The following is a 20,114-nucleotide window of genomic DNA, read 5'->3' on the forward strand; positions in this document are numbered from 1 at the left end:
GAGCATTGGAACAAGCTGCCCAGGTAAGTTTGGCAAAGTGTTCCTGGTCAGACTTGCATCTAACCTCAGCATATAAAAAAAATACCATACACCATCCCTGGAGATGTTCAACAAGCATGTAGATGAGGCACTTGGGGACATGGTTTAGTTGGCACGGCGGTGTTGGGCTGACATCTGGACAGGATGATCCTAGAGGTCTTTTCCAGTCTTAATGATTGGAATAATATGATCAGTTGCCAGGTTGGAGGGGCTCTCTGGTTTCCTGCAGCCCCTTGGAGAACACTGCCCTGGGCTGGGGCTGAGGAGAGCCCTCCACCCTGCAGAAGAGGGTGCCTCCTGCCTCCCTGCAGCGGAGGGCCCTGGGGATGTTTGCTTCAGTACAAAGTGTATGCTACCTCCACCTGTCCTCATGCCATTTTTGTTTCCGTATGACATTTTTCCAGTTCCATGTCAGGGTTGAGGCTGAGTCAGTGTGGAAATGAAACAGGAATGGTACAGGACAGAGCTACTGTGGCAGTTTAAAATTTGTACCACTTTGGGTAGTGGGAGGTGTGTGTCCTGGTGTTACCTAAAATTAACAACAAAATCCTCCTAAAAAAAATATTTTGTTTAGATACAAGACATTAATTAGGATAAGAAGTTCATCAGGTAATACTGAAACAATCACAAATTCTCCCTGCCTGATATCCCTTTCCCTGTTTCATCACACATTTTCAGCCTTGAACTGATTCACTACTGAGTCTGTCATTTTCTTAAGACTAAGTGTTTATGTCCCCGAGCAGAGGCCAGGACGTTTGTAGCAGCTATTGTTTGCATCTCTGGGGAGATATTTGTATGTTTGTAGTTGATACACCAAGTGTCTGTGTCTCTGAGATCATGGTGTTTGTAGTAAATAAATGAGGTGTAAAACACATTCTCCCTATCCCCTTGGGTAACACTGGGCAGTCGGGCTGCAGAATTTCCCACCTCACTGTTAACAGGATTTGTGATTAGACATTTTCTCTCTGCCTCATTCCCTTAAAAAATAACAAAGCTATGAAGCCAAACGCCCAACAAGCTCCCTGTTTGTGATCTGCAGCATGTGCTGCCTTAACCAGAAACCCTGATTGCTTTATTCTGTTCAGCACGCAGGGGGGTGGACTACTGTCCTATTAAGCTCCTTTCAGTGATACAAGATAGTAGTCACTGTTACATTAAGTGGAATATTTTTTAAGCTAAAGTAGAATTAAGTTTACTCTAAGTAATTCTGGTTTTTTTTGAGAGAATGTCCCTCTGATAGCATGTTTTTGTTCAGTGTTTTCCCAGACACTGTTCATTCTTTGGAGATGACCACGTCTTGTGTGAAGCATGATTTGTGCTGAACAGTTGTGTCTGCTGTGATCATCTCTGCAGCCTTTCCCTGTCTCCAAGGCAAGCTCAGGCAGAGCTGGCTCCAAAGCTTCAAATGAGCAAGGGATTTGACTGTTGTGAAGTTCATAATAACATTAAAATTAGACCTTGGCAAGTAATAGAATATGCGTAAGATTTCTGGGAAAGTTTATACACATGCATTTAAGTGGGAAATGCATCCTGTCCCAGCACCTGTCTGGCTGCACACGATGGATGGAGATCGCTCCCACCTGCTGCCCAGCCCTGATACAGGAAGCTCGCTTTCTCAAACTCCCAAACGAGCCTTAGAGCGTTTATTTGCCGGCATTTTCAGTATCACCAGCCCAAGGACTACTCTCCGCCTCTACAGCCTCGCCGATCACCCGGTCTCTCCCAGGAAAAACGCTTTTGGAAGGCGCCCCCCCCCAAGCCCCTGCAGAAGGCGGCGGGAGGCTACCCCACGGCCGCTGCCCGGAGTTAAGATGGCGGCGGCAGCGCTGAGTCACGTGGCGGCAGACGGGGCGGCCCTCCCCTCGCCCTCTCTTCCCCTCCGTGGCGGCGCGTGCGGGTGAATGGAGCCGGCGGCGCTGGAGCGGTTCCCCAGCCCGGGCAAGGGCAGCGGCCTCCGCTCCCGCCGGCGGGTGCGTCCCGGAGAGCTGCTTTACCGCGCCGAGCCTTTCGCCTACGTCGTCAGCAGGGAGCAGCTGGGCGGCGTGTGCGGACGCTGCCTGCGCAGGTACCAGAGTGCGGCAGAAGCAGAGGCAGGGAGGACGCGGCAGCCGCGCCTCCCGCCTGGGCAGCTCCGCCCCTTCCGCAGAGCAGAGGGGCGGGACAGGGCGGGGAGGAGGCGGGGAAGAAGAGGAGAAGAATGGGTGGGTTAGGGCGGGGTAGGCTGGTAGAGTGGCCAGCTTGGGAAAGAGCTCTTGCATGGAGTCCAACCGTTCCTATGTGCTGCTAAACCATGTCCTTGAGTGCTTCGTCTATCTGTCTTTTAAACACCTCCAGCGATGAGGACTCCACCCCCTCCCTGGGCGCCTCTGCCAGTGACCAATGACCCTTTCTATGAAATTTTTTTTCCTGATGACCAGTTTGAACCTCCCCTGGCGGAGCTTGAGGCCATTCCCCCTTGTCCTGTCCCCTGTCACTTGGGAGAAGAGCCCAGCTCCCACCTCTCCACAACCTCCTTCCAGGTAGTTGTAGAGAGCAATAAGGTCTCCCCTCAGCCTCCTCTTCTCCAGGCTAAACAACCCCAGCTCCCTCAGCTGCTCCTCGTAAGATTTGTTCTCCAGCCCCCTCACCAGCTTTGTTGTTCTTCTCTGGACACGCTCCAGAGCCTCAACATCCTTCTTGGAGCGAGGTGCCCAGAACTGAACACGGTATTCGAGGTGCAGCCTCACCAGTGCCGAGTACAGGGAAAGAATAACCTCCCTGGACCTGCTGGTCACACCGTTTCTGATACAAGCCAAGATGCCATTGGCCTTCTTGGGCACCTGGGCACACTGCTGGCTCGTGTGCAGTCGGCTGTCAACCAACACCCCAGAGCGGGGGGCAGAGCGGGGGGCAGAGGGTGCAGAACAGGGCAGAGCGGGGCGGCAGTGCGGGGCAGACTGGGGCAGCCCCTGCCGGCTGGGGCGCGCAGGGAGCGTGTCTCTCTCCCGGGAATGCCGTGTCCGTGCGGCGGGGCGGGCGGGCAGCCGCTTGCCAGGGCGGAGGGGTGCTTCTCCATGCCTCCTGCCGCTGCTTTCAGCGAGAGCTCTTCGCAAGGCTGTCCCGCTGGGGCAGGTTTCCCGGTCTGCGGGAGCGGGCAGTGCCGGGGGGCTTGTTCCGCTGCCAGACCCCTGGGAGCCTTCCTCGGGCTGGAGCGGCCGAGCGGGGCAGGGTCATAGAATGGCTTGGGTTGGAAGGGGCATTAAAGATCATCCAGTTCTGACACAGTGCCGTGGGCAGGGACACCTCTCACCAGATCCGCTTGTTCAAAGCCTCATCCAGCCTGGCCTGAAACACCTCCAGGGATGGGGCATCCACAGCTTCTCTGGGCAACCAGTGCCTTGCTGCCCTCACATAAACAATTATTTCCTAATACCTAATCTAAATCTCCCCCTCTTTCAGCTTAAAGCCATTACCCCTTGTCCTGTCTTTGCACTCCCTGATAAAGAACCCCTCTCATCTTTCTTGTGCTTGTAATTTTCCTGTATTCCTGAAATTTACCATTTCATCCACAATAACTTATGTCCTTTTTCAGGAAAGTTCTTAGCCTTTACAGCTAGAACTGCAGTGGTCAGACTCCTTGGGCTTGCTATGCGCAAAACACAAAGGATCTTAGGAAACAAGACGGCCAGGACTTCAAAAAGTCACCATGAAAAGTCACTGTAATGCAGGATGGCTATACCTGAGATATATCTAACCTTCTCTTCCAGCTTTTAGGACATGTGATTCCACAAGTCCTGATGGACTCATCTCCCCGTGTGATGGACATATCTCCCCCAAGGTGCTAATGCTGTCCTTGGTCTCTGTGCCATTAACAGCAAAAAGCTTTCCTTATTTCCAACCAATTCTCCTTTGCTTCAGTTTTAATTCTTACATTTTTTAAGTAGCGGGTGATGTGAATGGGCTGTGGTGGGAATGAAGTTCTCACCTTGCCGTAGCCCTGCAAGGAAACCATCCGTATGAGCATGCAGCTGTTCCCTGTGCATACATCTCTGGGCATTTGCAGAGATGATGTTGGGCACTGGCCTTCATGGAATGGACAGTGTGAGGTGGCTGAGCTTCCTGCCACCCACACAAGTTTTTCCTGTGAAAGGAACATGTGGTTTTGGGATGTGCCTTCCATAAATGCCCTTCTGCTTCCTCCAAATCTTACAAATGAAAATTGACAAACCCACTATAGCTTTTTGTGTTTGGTTAAAAAAAACTTTGGCTCTTCACTCAGAGGGTGGTGAAGCCCTGGAACAGGCTCCCAAGGGAGGTAGTAATGGCACTGGAGCTGACAATATTCAAGAAGCATTTGGACAATGCCCTCAGACACATGGTGTGGATTTTGGGATTGTCCAGTGCAGGGACAGAAGTTGGACTTGATGATACTAGTGGGTCACTTCGAACTCAGGACATTCTATAATTCTATGTTTATTAATACCTGAAACATACTGGTACGTAATCCAAAACCTGTGTATAATTACTAAGGATTGAAGAAGAGGGACATTTTAATACTGTTAGCCTTTCCTTTTTTTATTTTTGTTTACTTTCTGATAGTATTTGATATTTTGTTTGTTGAAACATTCCCAGTGTTTTGCTTCATGTCTTTACATGGCACCTCAGCTTCTGTTTAAAGAAATTATAATGTGATCCTCATTTTTCCAGAGAAAAGTTTGACAAATTGTTTCTGGTCAGACTTGCATCTAATCTCAGCATATAGAAAAACCAAACCAAACCAAACCACAAAAGATTTTTGACTAATATATCTATGAAGGCTGATTCAGGACATCAGAGTCCTTTGGTGTGGTGGCTGCCAGTACCTCTTCAACTCCACGTTGTGGGAGGCTGCAGACTTCAGAAGGCAGGATGAGTGCAGCAGCAGGTGGAGTGACAATGAATCTGAAGTCATTGGATATCAGAGTGTAACCATGGCAAGGTTTGTCGGGAGAAACAGTGGTTTTAGCAGCTGATATATCATGAAAGTTTATGCATTTGTGAGGTGTGTCTTTTTTAACTTAACTGATATCACTATCTAGAAAAAAAGTTAAATGAAAGACAAATAAGGAAGTTAAAATAATTTCCCACCAGTCTACCTTGCATTGCATTTTATAGATCAAGACTATGCAAACTAACTTTCTTCTTATTCATCTAATTAAAGACAGTGGTGCTTCATTCAACAAGCTTTGTTCAATTACTTGAGTGACAGGTTTAGTCATACATAGGTAGCTTTTTTTTTTTTAATGTATGGAAGGAAATTAGAAAAATGGTGAAGTGCTGCTGAAGTGGGATGTGGAATCAAACTGTTTCATGAATTTGGTTTTAATATAATATGCAGTGTGATCTTTGCTTTGAAGCCAAGTGTGAGAAAATTACCACTTATTTCCAGGACTGCAAATAAAAGTCACAGTGTCTGCTACTGTTCTTGTTCTTTACTCTGATCTTTAGGTGGCAGTACAGGAGCACAAATTAAATAAAAAAAAGGATTTGGGCTTAAAATTGATTTAGCATTTTAGCAATCTTATTATATATAAAATTAATGTTTGAGGCTTTATACTGTGAAGTGTAATTGTGTACTTAGTTTTGTCTCCTGTCTTCTAGTAGTGTTGTTGAATGCAGCTCTTGACTGTGTGAGAAGTGCTGACTGAGCCAGAAGATGGGTAATGATGAGCAGAACATTTTATTTCCGGACTTTGGGTGGCCAGAATCTTCTAACAACTAACTGGGGAAAGCAGTGGGAAAGATTCTTCTCTGATTAACTAAAGAGTTTCTGTATGGCTTCTTCCATGCTTTAATATCTCTTTAAGGTGAGGTCAGTGGCAGTACGGCTCAGTACAGGTTTATGTAGCAGGGTTGAAGGGATAAAGAAAGCTGTTTTGTTTACAAACAGGGGATTTTGCTGTATTTTCCATTCTGCTCAACATTGATAAAGATGGTGAATAAAACTAATTGCCATTGATCCTCAGAGGCTTCCATCACTTTTATCTGTTCTGGAAATCAACTAGTACACCTTTTTTTTTTTTTTTTTTCTTCTTCTCTATTCTTTACCTTGCTATCAATCTATAAAATGACCTTTTTTTCCAGACCCTGCCAATTAAGCTAAATTTAACCTTTCCACTATTATGTTTTGTTCAGTGGTCTCCTTTTTTTCCTATGTGTGGTGGCACCTTCACAGAACTTGGACAAGTTAAAAAAAGTGGCTGACCTTTCATGGGAGCTGTGCTTGCCGCTCTTTCCTTTTAGATTTTATTAATCCAGGTGATTAAGAATGATCTTACTCTTGATTACAGTCTCTTTTGTCTTGCCACAGTCAGAAGCCATGCTTGCAGTTAGTATAGTCAATTGAGTATGACGACTGAATCTTTTTCTTTCCTTAAAAAAGCAAAGAGCTGCAAAATTTGGAATACTTAATTTGCTTACATGTTTATAGAGTTCTGCTGTTAATGTTACACGAGATTATAGATGATATCAAAATAAGTCAGAAAATACTGATATTCTCAACTTCCTATGCAAAATTTTAAGTTTAACAGAAAAGACTAATTTAACCTCTTTTTCTGCCATTAATTGGTGTTATTTTTAATATTACTTTTTGTTTAATTTTGTGGTGTATTAGAATTTGGTTTTGTGTAGATGATCAGATTAGAAGTTCTATTAAAATCCAGATATAGCCAGTTACTTCTCAATTTAACAGAATAATCCTAAATCAATACTGACTTTTAATGTATGACAATTTAATGTTACAAAATTTGCTTGCACATGCTGATTTATCAGGCTGTCTGTTTTATCCGGTGGTTGTGCTCAGTTTGCTCAGCTTGTTAAATTTTTACGTGGGTTATAAAGATGTTCTTTGTCTAATAAGTGAATGCAGAAGTGGCGTGTTGGTGCTTGGCAGTTCTCTTCCTCTGTGTATTTGATGATCTATTGTCTATTAATCCCTGCTGACTGAGTTTCCTACAAGGTGCATGGTAGTGATGGCACTGCTTGGTCTGGTCATTTTGATTTGAAAATATACCCGCTTTGTTGTAGAATGGGAATCAAAATGAAGGTGAAAGTCAATTATGCATTTGACGTTTGCTTGCTTTTTACAGAACATTTCTGTGATTGGTTGTATTTACAAGAATCCATTCCAAGAAAACTTAAATGCCGGTTGACACTTGGGAACAAGCAAACAGACTTTCTGTGTCTTGGGGAAAGTAGGGAAAAGAGCAAACATTAGCCTATTTCCAAATGCTATACCACTTATACCTTTAAAGGAAAGAAGCACCTAAAAAAAGTGAATATTTGAGAATAGGCAATGTACATCATTGTATAGAGACTATGAAATAAAAGACATGTGTGTCTTGTTTGGGTAAGATCAGAGGTTCAGACTCTGGTAATGGAATAAGGGGAAGCATGCATGTGTTTTTGTATGGCTGCAGCTTTTGTAAGCATATCTAGAAAGAGGAAAAATGTCAGAGTTAGGGCTGTTGGTAAACTAGCCATAGCAGCAGACACTGCTGCAGTATGGGAAATATAACCAAGAATTTGGTAACTAGTTGGGTGATTATGAAGTGCTAACGCAGACCAGGTGATGTGTCCTCCTTGCTCTACTTAATCTGGCTTAAAAATAGCCAAATGGACACAAATTTACATTCAGGACTACATTAATTTCTTCAGCGTAGACACCCTTAAATTCTTTATTGTTACTATATTATATCATCATCATTATTAAAGTTGGCTTACCATTGTTGAAGTATGGAATGCCTATGTCAATAGCATCCTGAAGGAACAAAAATACCATTATGTTATAACCACAATGTGGTGTATTTTAAGTACATAGAAGGGTTTGGTTCACAGAGAGAGTGATAAGGGGGCTGGCACAGCTCTGCCTGAGGGCAGCTAGCCCTTAACCCTCCAAGTGTACCTCTTTAACCAGCAATGGGGGGAGAGAAGGTGGTTATTTTGGCTCTGTAGCAATGGGGATTTCTCCATGAAGATGCTGTCATTCTTCAACATACCTAAGGTGCTTCCTTAAGTGCTAAAGAGAGTGTCAGCACCTGAGTTTTGCTGCTTCCAGCTGTGCTGGCTAATGCATGAGCTATGGGGTGCAGGTTCAGGTTTAACATATATGAGTCTTCCTGTGATGCATGAAGCTATAAAATATACAATATCTCATCATTTATCTCTGAAAAATACTTCTGTTGCTGGTTCATACAGAGTTAGCTATAGAACTATGCTAGCTTCTTGAAAGTGTACTGTTTTGTTGCTCTGGGTATTGCTGGTATACACCTGGTATATTTTTTTTCTACAGGAACTCTGAAATGTGGACAACTACTTTTTGATGATACATTCTTTGATTGTTAACTTCCCAGGAATTCTCATAATATAACAATTGTTACATATTACATTTTTTAGATATAAAGCAATACCTGCATTTTATAGTTTGCTTGTATAAAAAACTTATTTTTTCCTTCTGTAGACCATTGTATTTCCATGATTGTTAATAGATTATAATAACAAGGTTTTTAAAATTCCTTAAATATATTATTCTTAGACTTACCATATAAGTGAATTAAAGTTGTTTAGCATGACTTGGTGCCATGGGTTTTTTGGCAATGACATTTTTAGGGTGTGAGAAGTATGGTGTGTTTCGTGTCCCTTCAGTCAACATTCCAGACAGATTTCCAGTAGTTTTCATGTGCATAACATTGTATTAAGTGGAGGAACACAAACAAATTATATCTGATTAGTGGTAATCACAGTGTGGAAACAGTGTGACTATTAGGAGCAGGTATGTTTTTCTGCTTCTAAGGTAGGATAACCCTGGGAATCATATGCTATAACTTGATGTAGCATTTCTGACTAATCAGTTAGGAGTGCAATTGCAGTGCTTTTGTCTCTTGATATATCTGGTTTTGTGTGAAGTAAGTTCAAAGGATGTGAAACAAAATTGTATGCGAGACATGAGCTATACAAAGTCTCAGAATTTCAGGTTCCATGTAGATGTGTGAGAATGTTTCCCAAGACCTGAGAAATCACACCCTGCCACCAACAGAAGTGTTTCTATCTGTAGCTGAATGACCTGTCACCTTGAAAAAGTAATATTCTCCTAAGAAGATGCTCTCTCTCCCCTGTGTAATTTTACCCCGATAATGAAGACTGAGGCAACCTTACAAAGAGCAGGATAGAAATGCATTTTTCTGTCCTCATGCCAGCTGGAGCCACAGGAGAAGTGTCTCCCAGGCTGCTGTTCTATGCTGCCAGGAAAATCTGCCAGAGAAAGTGAAGAGAATAGACTATTGAACTGCTTTCCTACAGTGTCATCTTCAGAGAAGGCCCTGAGCTTTCCTGTTTAGGGGAAGAAAGCCTGTAGATTTACATACTTACAAATTCCATCTCTCTTTCTTTCTGCTCAGTCAGGTTGAAGGTAGGGGAGGAGGAACCTCTGACACTCAAGATAGCATTCATACTAAGTTGTCCTGGTCTGCCTGTTGATTTGGTTTACCTCCTTCCTTACAACACCCTTTAGGGTGGTCAGGATTTTCCTGTATTCCTGTTAGGAACATCCATTGGTGGACATTTTCCTCAACTGACTGTTTCTTTCTCTTGGAGATTTCTTTCAGGAATGTAATTCAGGTTCTGTTTGCTGTAAACCCTGTCCTTTCCATTGTGCAGTATTTTGATCTTGCTCAATGTTTTCTTACTGCTTTGCATGCTCTGGGCTTGCTTCAGGCAAGGTGTGGGTCCTTGTCCATCTTTTTCTTCCCTTCTTCCACTGCCTTGCGATCTTGAGTCTGCTGTTAATGCCTTTTGCTGCCAACCTGCTTTTACCTTTGTTAATAACAGAAGAAAGAGTTAGAAATTGTTAAAAGTAAATTCTCGCAGGTCAAGTGTTTATTACTGTGTTTGTCATTTATGGAAAATGAAAATTTAAGTTTAGCCTTGCTTCAATATTCCCTAGAGGTCTTGCGGTGTTTTGATTTTGTGTTTACAATTTCCATGCTTATACTGCTCTGTAATTTGAAAGTTATTATATTAAAATTGTTTTCTTGTCAAACTGCGACTGACAATTTAAGGTGTAGTCATCTTGTAAATTCTTCTGAATTTAGGCTTTAGTATGAATCTGCAATCCACTCCAGATATTATATTACCTTTCTGCATAGTGCAGTCCATAATATTAATGTTTTCAAATATTAATATGGTCTGCATAAATATTCTTTGCTTGTGGAAAATGCTAAAGCCATGAAAATAAGTTTGTGAATCCGATTATCTTTCATAATAATTTTCTTAGGGTGAATTGTAATTGTGCAAGTAAAAAAATAAAATTAGCACTACAAGGGAAAACATGATTGATTAAAATATGAGTAACTTCTAGCTAATGTAATATGTAATGACACAATTAGTTTCAGATATCTCCTGAGAAAGTTTTTAATTTTGTGTAAGGTGCTGAGAGCTTCACACTGTATTAGGGAATTTATTCTTTAAATTCTTTAAGAATTAGTATTGTTATACTTGCCACAGGTGTTGGAATTAATTAATTGTTAGTGATTGCTTCCATTGTGGCTGTACTCAAAAGCCACTACATGCTTCTTGCCATACGGTGTATGAGATGGTACTGTTTTCCCTTGAAGCATTCACAGTTGTCTTCAGAACTGGTCACAACAGCTGTTTTAAATTATTCAAAACTACACAGGTGAAGCTTATAGAATTTTTGGCGTGTCTCTCCACCCCATCTATTTATGTGTTGAAGTGGGGTGTAGATCTGTGTGACAATCTACCTGATGTGCTGGCTGCAAGCTGCTGAGAAGGCAGGTATTTTTATGGCTCCCCTGAGTCTTTGCTGTTCTTCTTGTATGCTCCTTCTGCTTCTCATTTACCAGCTTTGCTGCTTGTCTTACCTATGATAGACTGGTACAAAGAGATAAACTGGTAGGAAATATACTTTACTGAAATATAGAAGTTTTTTATTACCCTTGCATCAAATTATTGCTGGAGGGGAAAGAGAAGCTGAAGTGGCTGTTGAAGGGATGGGTCAAGGTTGGACAGTAAGGGCAGTGCCTTCTGGTTGTAGCTAGCCTTTAGTGTGCTGTAGCTAAAAATGAAACCTTGAAAAGGATGGTTAGAGGAATATCTGAGCTCTTATGGGTGTCTTGAGGAGAAGCAGGGCTTTCAGGAGTGCAGGACCAACTGGCATGTTAGTGTGGAGGAGGATTTTTTATTGCCTTGTAGCCCAGAGCAGTCCTGGGCAATTAGGCCTGACTTTCATTCCTTTTTCCAGTCATGTTTCTGCCATATTTTGCTTCCCTAGAAGTATTTCCTACCATTGGCTTCAGTTCAGCAGAAGAAATGCTGCAGAAGTTTTCAGTTGTTTCTTACTGCAAAGAAAACATCAGATGATGCCTTGACCACATAGGAGTGTCTTAACTTTTCTGACTTTATTTTTGTTACTGATTTTGCTTATTTCAGGATGTGTGCTTAATTCGAGCGTTTTTAACTGTGCACCTCTGTGGCTGAATGGGCCAAGCTAACATTTTGAATCATTCCCGAGGGCAGCCTGATGACTGTAGGATTGGTGCTAAGTGGCACAATTGGTTGAACACCAGTGAGTAATTAGTATACTAACTGGAGCTGTAATCCCCTGATCATGCAATATTGAGCTTTCCTATTTATCATTTTAGCTACTAGCTGCCTTCAGCTCAGGGGTTGTTCTGCTATTAGCTTGATTGCTCGAGCTTAAGTGAAATTAGACTGAATATCTTTTTTAAACTAAACTGTCTTCTTGGCCTCTGAGTATCAGAGCACCATCTCCTGCGGTCAATAGGCAGGTAATACAATCTTGGTTTCTCTGAGGAGGGCTTGCCTGGGCATTCATGTAGGGTTTGTGCACCGCCTGTGTAATTGGGCTTTAGCACTGAAAGGAAAAAAAGCCATTCAAGGGACAGAGTGTGTCGAGAAGGACCTCTTAGGAGAGAGTGTGTAGGAGGAGTTGTAATGTAGAAGGGCAGAAAAAGGACAAAAGATCATTGAGAAAGTAGGGGGAGTAAAAACACTTATTAAATCTAAGCCCTTTCTTACAATTCAAATTAATATGTCTCAGTCACACAATTTAATTAAAATTGCTCATTCTGTTGCTAAGAGCATGTGCTAGTGAAGGATCATAGTAGAACAGGGGGAGATAAATTAAGACAAGGTGTTTGGTGAAGTGTTGCCCTCAAAGAGGAAAGATATGTCTCAGGAAATTCTGAGCATGAAATAATCCATGTATATTTCCTATGTAAAATCTTTGTTCATTGTCTTGTGCTTTTCAAAGGCCAGAAACGTTTTTGTTTGTCAAGAAAAGTTTCAAAGCAGCTCGTTGTAACATAAGGGTTCAAACTGAAGTCCCATCGTGTTTTGTTGTTGAGATTTTTCTTGGTTTGTCTTTTAAGTGCTCCTTCTCCTTGATAAGACAAACTAACATCTCTCCTTGCTGTGGCCTGGTTGCTATTTTTCATCACAGAAACAGAGTTTGCGGCTCCTTCTGAGCTAAATAGTGTTCCGAGGAATACTTGCTGTGTATGAAAGTATGACTCACAAGTTTTACTTCTTCTGTTTCTGGGTAGCTTGTCTATTTGTGAGGAGTAAATTCAAGTACTGCTTTGCAGATCATTGTGCTAGGGATCTTTATTGTTTATTTTCCAGAATGAGACAGGTTTGTGCCAGGCTAATACACTGCAGTTATTTTCCTCAGAAAAAAAATGGATTTTTTTTTAATCAAACTCTGGATCCAGACATTCTAAACACTGGATTAGTATTGATGTGGGTCTGTAGTTTGCGTAGCTCACATTGATTTCTGGGGTGTATTGCCTTTAAGTCCTCTGGCTGCTGGAAATATGCTAGTCCAGTTTTCCGAAGAAGCAAAACCAGACTGAAAGATAATAAAAGAAAAATTGAAGTGGCACAGAAAGCCACTTCAGAGATTTAGGTTTGCAGGTGTCTGTGTTGTTTAGCAAATGAGACTGGCTACTCAGCTATTTACAAATTTTATTCACTTATCATATTAAAAACATCTTATTAGTTGATATTGCTGTGCAATAGAGGGTATGGCTGTGGAAACAATTTCTTGAAATACTGTATGAAATTCAACATGTGATGATAGATTTATCTGAAGCTTTTGCCTCAGGAAAAAGAGGCTGTGCAGTAATCCACACAAGATATATACGACTTAAGGTGTAAAACAGATATAGTAATGAAATGTGTTTTATCTTTAATAAAATCTGGTACTGAATTTTATATATATATTTTGTAAAGATTGCAGTTTTGGTTTTATTCCCCCAGAATAAGCATAGAATAGTATCTCTTGCTCTAAGAATACGCGTTTCTGTACCTGAGATAGTAAACAAATTGTGCTGATGGGCACTAAAAAGTGTGACAGGTCAGGGATAGTAACAGCAGGAGAGTTACAAAGGCTTTGAATTAGCAGCCCAGTCACTGAAACAAGTTAATCTTGCCACTTCTAATAGATACCTGGTATTTTATTAGACATGCAGTTGCTATGTATATTGCTCATGTGTGAGTTCTGCTGCCACTTTATAGCCTCTGCTGCTTTGGCAGTCATTTCGATTCAATTACACTAACTGTTTTATGTGGTTAGTGCTGTATTGTATGTTCTGGTAAGCCAAAACTACTAAATTAGATTTTTAATGAAACTCCATACGGAGTGCAGACATGCTGAGCATGGTATGCAAAACAATTAGACTCCTCTAAAGACTTTTTGGAAATTTGAGGTGGGGTTGTTTTGCCAGACTCCCCTTTCTGTTGAGAAGTGTGCTGACTGGAGAATCCAGTTGCGTATATATATAAAATGCAGCACATGCTGGAATCACTTGTGCTGAGTTAACGGCCTTTATAGGATTTAGGATTAAAAAATACATTTTTGGGAGGAGGTGTTTAGGGTTTTTTGGTGCTGAAACACATGTTCAACTAACTTCTGATTGATTAGGAAGCTACTGGATTTATCAAGACTGAAGTAGTTTTATTTAAAGGTATTAGTTTTGTTCAGTGTTTCAGGAAAGGTTTATCTGTCTGTTCCCTTTTGCTGCCTTTGCAGAAATTCCCTTTGCAATAAGACATGTCACTTTACTTATGTTTTTACCTGAAGAGGCTGTTGTAAGACTTCTCGCTTCTAAAGGTTGATGGTCATTTTCCTCCCTTTCTGCTACCAGACAAAGCCTTTGTAAAGAATCTCTGAACACGACTTGGCGTAAGGGGCCAATGGTAGTACTCACTTCCTTTTTAATTTGTTTTGCTCCTGTATAAAACTGAAGATATTCTCAGCTGATGGGTATATTCTAATGCATGTACAAGGAACACAACATATGAAGGGTGGGTAGTTCAGATATGTAATTGAAAGATTAGAGCCCTTGTTTTGTAGCTGGCTTCATCTATGAAATTGAATATAGTCTTTCATTGCTTACCTATTTGAGAGACATTTGAAGTTTATTGCATTCACTTCTATACTTAGAAGTTGTTTATAGCATGTAAAGTAGAAAATATTTTAGTTAAATGTTTGTATATCACCTTAAGGGCAGTATTTGACCTTAGCCCACTTGGACATCTCAAAAAGTGGTTATAGGCGGAAGAAGGCACATCTGCTATAAATTTAATAGTACCTCTAGGAAAAAGTCCAATGCAACAGGTTTGTGTGTATTAACGTGGCTTTTAAAAATTGCTAAAATATGTCCCAATTCTGCCAGAGCTGGAAGCTTTGCCATGTGAAACTTCATGGCTTATGCAACTTGCCAGATCATAACCTTATGTACTAGATCACATGATGGTTCCTTCCAGCTTCAAAAGCTGTGAAACTTGCCTGTCCTTGGCCAAAGGAAAAAATGTATATATAGGGGGGGAGAAAAGCAGATTAACTGATACCATAGACAAACGGAAAATGGACCGGTGGAATCTGAATTACAACAGACTAAAAGAAATCTCATTGTGAGAAATTGTTTACCTGAGATAGGCACAGAAGTCATAACCTAGAGAGCTACTCTAAGCAGAAGTGATATTATATATATCTGGGGAAAACTTATCATAAAGGAAGAGCATGTCTGTTTTTAAAGTACTGATCTGCCGTGGATAATATTATGTTATAAATCACTTACTAAATCAAAGAGAATTTAGCAGATGGAAGCTCAAGTGTATGCATGGTATTGAAGGGCTATGAAAAATGCTTTCAGATTTTTTACATGCAAGTGTGAAAAATCTCAAAGATATTTTGAAATATGAGACCTACATTCCTTATTTTCACTGGAAAGTTTCAGGGCTGAGGCCCCTCTGTGGGACTTATGGGAGCATTTAAAAGAATGAAGGGGAAGTGGAAAATACAGGTCTGGAATATTAATTTACTAATAGTTAATGTATACCAATATATCATAATATAATTCACATTATAATACATAAAATAATGTATCACAATAATGTAATATATATAAATAATATAAAAATAAGAATTGTTTTACAGAATTGGAGTTTTCTGAAGTTGAAAAGCATCTGAAGGAGAAGATAAAAAAAATTTAAATTAACAGGATTTCTTAATGGAAAAGATCTGGTACTTGTATGCAAACTTGTGGATGGAACTGTATTTTGGCCTGGGCAGTAGATAGCTGTGTCTTTGTATTTGGCCAGGAGAGCTATGGGCTGGAAGCATCAATGCTGGAAATGTAGCTGGAGACCCTGAGGCTGTTTGCATAGAGAGATTGGGGTAGTTGTGCTGCCTGCTGCTGGAAGAGCACGTAGGTATCATGGTCCGTGTCTATGAACGTGGACGTTACTATCGATTCTGAATATCCTGTTTCAAAGTTGTTTTTAGCCTCTCGTCTTGTTCCTGAGTCTCAAGAGTAATCGAGTTATTAAAAGACACGTTCTGCCTTTGAACAGGTAGCTCTCAGAAAATGTCAGTGTTTCATGTGCACTGAATACAGTGATGTTTGGCTTTCTGTTGGGGGGGAGCCGGTGTAGGGTCACATTTGCTGCAGTGTTTCTTCCTTTGTTAATCTGTTCTGAAGCAGATGAAATGATTTACAGAACTCCCAAGTGCTTCAGAAATAATTATGGAGCCAAATTCCTTGTCCTTAGAGATAGCCTTGGGAGTTGTGACTTTGGGAATATGCCTGTTCAGAACAACCGTACTGCAGACTTATTAATTTTTAATTTTCATATCTTGTTTTTAACCTCCCCCCATGGAGTCTTATAAGCTGTACCTCTGTACACATACTATTTTATGACCCTTGTCGTTAGGGCTGCTTGTGAAGCGCTCATTCTCATATGTTCATATAGGCTTTAATTATAAAATTAATTTCTACCAAAAAGTACTTTACTAATAGCTGTAATTACGCTTACTTTTCTGTTTGAGAGCCTATAATAATTTAGTATCAATTTTAAAAACTGCTTTTGTTGGGACATCTCAATGTTGATCCATTTTACAGCCAGAAGGTAATGGCATTTTTAAATATCCATTTTATTCTCCAGATACAAAGTCACCTGCACTATGTTTACCTCTCTCCCATTTGCTGTAAATTCTTTGAGGCGTGAAATAGCTTGCCAGTTGTCTCTTATACTCAGAAGTTAATGAATAGGTATCAGTTTATTGGAGATAATAACTTAGCTACAAACCATAATGCATGCATAAGCTCATTGTGTAGAATTTTTGCCTGAAGACAACGTTTAATCAGTGGTCATAGGCTTAGTAATATCATCCCAGGTTGTACTTTCCTCCAGGTCTCTGCAACAGAAACCTCTTCCTTACTTTCTATCTTGTCCCGTTCCATGAGCAGATGAGGTTAGACTCTTCTCTCAGCTTTGAAATGCTTCCAATTTTGCTGCAAACTTCTGATAGCTTTTAGTAGAACAGATGTTTTGGCTTTACCTAGCAATGAGTCCTTAGTATTCGTTTTGACTGGTAGAAGTAAATGACCTCTGTTTTTTCCCAGACTTGTATGTATGAAGTAAAGTCTGTCCTTGACATGTCTAAGTCTTGTTCACCGCTATTGAGGTTGTGAGTTTGCAGTCGGGAACAACAAAATCTCTGTGGACTCAATCCTGTGATTATCTTCTATCACGATTTTCTAGCAAAGAGAGAAAAAGCTTTTAACGTATACTAGAATTAGTCATTTCCAAAAGTGCATTTTGTTGTTCACATATTTTGTTTTTATGCATATATATGCTGCTTCTGTAATAAGAAAAGCCAGATTAATTTTAATTGGAAGAACTGTATGTTCTCTTAAACTTGACTTGTGGCTGAAATAAGCAGAAAAAATATATTTTAACAGCTTCTAAACAATTTTGGTTTTATTTTTGAGAAATTATTTCCCAACCAACTTTAGATTAAATTAATTTAAAAATATCTGTTTTCCTTCTTCTTGACTAAGGATATATTTAACAATTAAATATGGTGTGCATTTGGGGAAAAAAAAGTTTTATTATAGCAGTAAGGTTACTGCTGGCACCGTGTACTGTAAGGTGCTATGGTGGAGCTAGACTCTCAAGTCAACTTGTTACTTAATAAGATTTGCCACAAAGGTTTTTACGTTAATATCTTCAATGTCAGGCTTTGGGAGGAATCCTTCATATAAAAATCATATTTAAAAATGCCGTAGCAGTTACTGGTAAAAATGTTTACAACATTTAGACTCTTCTTTTCTTGCATCACTTTAGGCTTTTCAGCGCTTTACATAACTGTGTTGAAAAAGCCTCATCAACAGAAAGTTGACTCTCATTTTATGTCTCTGGTAAGCTTAAACATAGTATGTCAATGTGGTAGTGGATCCTAGAGCACTGGTAACGAGAAGGGATGATTTACAGTTTAATTACACAGTTAATTTCAGAGCCTATTTCAGCATGAGACTTGCTTTCAAGCACATCTTGGCCATGAGCATCTTCAGGAACTGTGGTTTCCCTTCGGCACTTGCACCCTGCAACAGCCGCTGGGGCGTCAGCGGCGACCAAGACCCTCTGGGGGTTGGTTTTGCAGGGTGCTCCAGGGCTGAAGAGTTTCTTTAGGGAGGAGGGTGATGTGTCCTGGTTTGTCATGTAGACAAAGCTGTTTCCCAATAAGATGAAGAATTTTTCCAGGACCTATTGCAGTAGTGAGGAGAAGCTGTTCCTAGAGAACATGCATAACAGCAGCCCAGGCAGTGAACATCTGAGAGGATCAATGCAGTTAGGAGAGGAAGTAAATGAACATGATTGTGATAGAGGTAGGAGGTAGTCATGCTTTCGTTTCAAGATTGCCTTCTTTGTATGATTGTTTTCCAACACTTAAATGTGAGGAGAGCTTTGTTGTTGTTATTGTTTTAACCAAGAGAAATAGTCAACAAAGACTTCACGACTAAAATAAGAAAAATGCAGTGTATAGGAAAAAATTATTTATATAATTTGAAATGAAGTTGAAATGTAAATAATAATAATAAAAGCTTTAATAAAAAGTGTCGTTGTTTGTACAAGCAAGAAAATGTACTTTGGTTTGTTTCTAGAATTAGCCTAACACAAGAATTATCCAGGAAAAGAATTACTTTTACATGTCAGACAAAGTCATTATTCTTTTTCTTTTCCTATTCTATTCTTTTTCCTTTCTTCTTTTCCTAAGCAATAATTTTTAGTTGCCTTTTTCTTGCTTTTCCCCTAGACTTGCTTTAAACACTCAAGAGTAAAGAAGTTAATGGATCTGAAAAGGCACATTGGTGTGCTCAATTTTTTGAATTGCATGCTCTGTTTCACTGAAAAGATACTCATTGAAAAGATCAATGCCAAATACAGAAACAGCTTTTAGGTAGGGTGTAACAACTTGTTGGGAACATGCACAACATACGAGAAACTGTCAAAGACAAGAATGACAAAGTGATCAAACTTGCACTTTCACGTAGTTCTTGATTTTCTGCCGAACTCACACAGGAGCCTCCAGGTTTAATTTTGCCTAACTGGTCATTTATAATTGTGCATGAGTCTAATCTGCAGGAATTGGTGATATGGAAGTCACCCTTTTCCCTTTGTGTGGGGAATACTGAATATTTACATATGGTACTCACATTTGTAGTTTTGAACTATTGAGTGTTTCTAATCACATCAGAAATGTAGACTCTAAAGGGACTGTGTTTGGGAAGAGAAAAGCATTACACAGTATGTTGTTGCTACATATTGGATATATTTAGTACATTTTGCATAGAGTAAAGCAACCTGACCTGTTAACAGACAGATCTTTAGGCGCTATAATGGTTTAAGGAAACTCTGTTACAGTTATGGTAGCTCTTGATGTAAAGCCTAATGTTTTCCTAATTGCAAATATATTCATCTTTTATCTCAATTACAGTTTCTCTACATAAGAAGTGATCTTCTTTATTTCAGTAATTCTGTGTAATTTTTTTCCTCAGTTCTGCTGTTGATGGATCTGTTACTCAGGGCTGTAGGACCTAAGACTTGGACAACTCCATCTTCCCTGATGAATGTTGATTTTCTTTGTGTGTGTATACATAGATAAATTAAAAAATAAGAGCAAAATAACAAATTAAGTGTATCTACCCAATTGCAAAATGACCAGCAGCAAGAAAAGGAAGTGAAAACTACCACAATTAAATTAACTAGAGCTTGATGATACTTTGGTTTGTTTTTTTTTTTTTTTTTTAGGCAGCTGGAGTGCAGTTGTGTATCTGTTTGCAAGAGAATAGGGGCTGGTGCTCTACAAAAGTAATTTTGATTGATGCCTTCCTCATATACCTCAGCTAATCTGAAATTTGAAGTTTTGGAGATGTTTTTGCGCTTGCAAGCAGATTTTTTTTTTTTCAGTGAGTCTTGAGTTTGTAGCTCTTTTTTTCCTTCTGATTAGTAGGCCTGACCTTAGGAAATGTATAGGTGTATGCACTCCTGTTGAAGTGAATAGACATTGGACATAAGGATTGTAGAATTGAGCTCTTTCACTTTTTTTTGTGACCTAATCGGGATTTGAACTGAAGTTTCAGGAAATGAATGTTTACTCTTGCTGTTTAGTTTCCATAAAATGCTGCTGTGAATTGGAAAATTAAACTTAGAGTATGTGAGAACTCAAAAGT

General features: G+C 40.2%; 1 protein-coding gene across 1 annotated transcript in view; it reads left to right on the forward strand.

Annotated features, from left to right (window-relative positions):
• The window catches only part of SMYD3 (SET and MYND domain containing 3), a 387,008-nt gene continuing 366,894 nt past the window's right edge, over positions 1-20,114 (forward strand). The window contains exon 1 of the mRNA XM_054063816.1: positions 1-2,104. Coding sequence (XP_053919791.1) covers positions 1,941-2,104 — 164 coding nt within the window. The 5' untranslated portion in view covers positions 1-1,940. The remainder of the gene's footprint in view (positions 2,105-20,114) is intronic.

This window comes from Cuculus canorus, chromosome 3 (assembly GCF_017976375.1).
Source record: "Cuculus canorus isolate bCucCan1 chromosome 3, bCucCan1.pri, whole genome shotgun sequence".
Taxonomy (NCBI): Eukaryota; Metazoa; Chordata; class Aves; order Cuculiformes; family Cuculidae; genus Cuculus; species Cuculus canorus.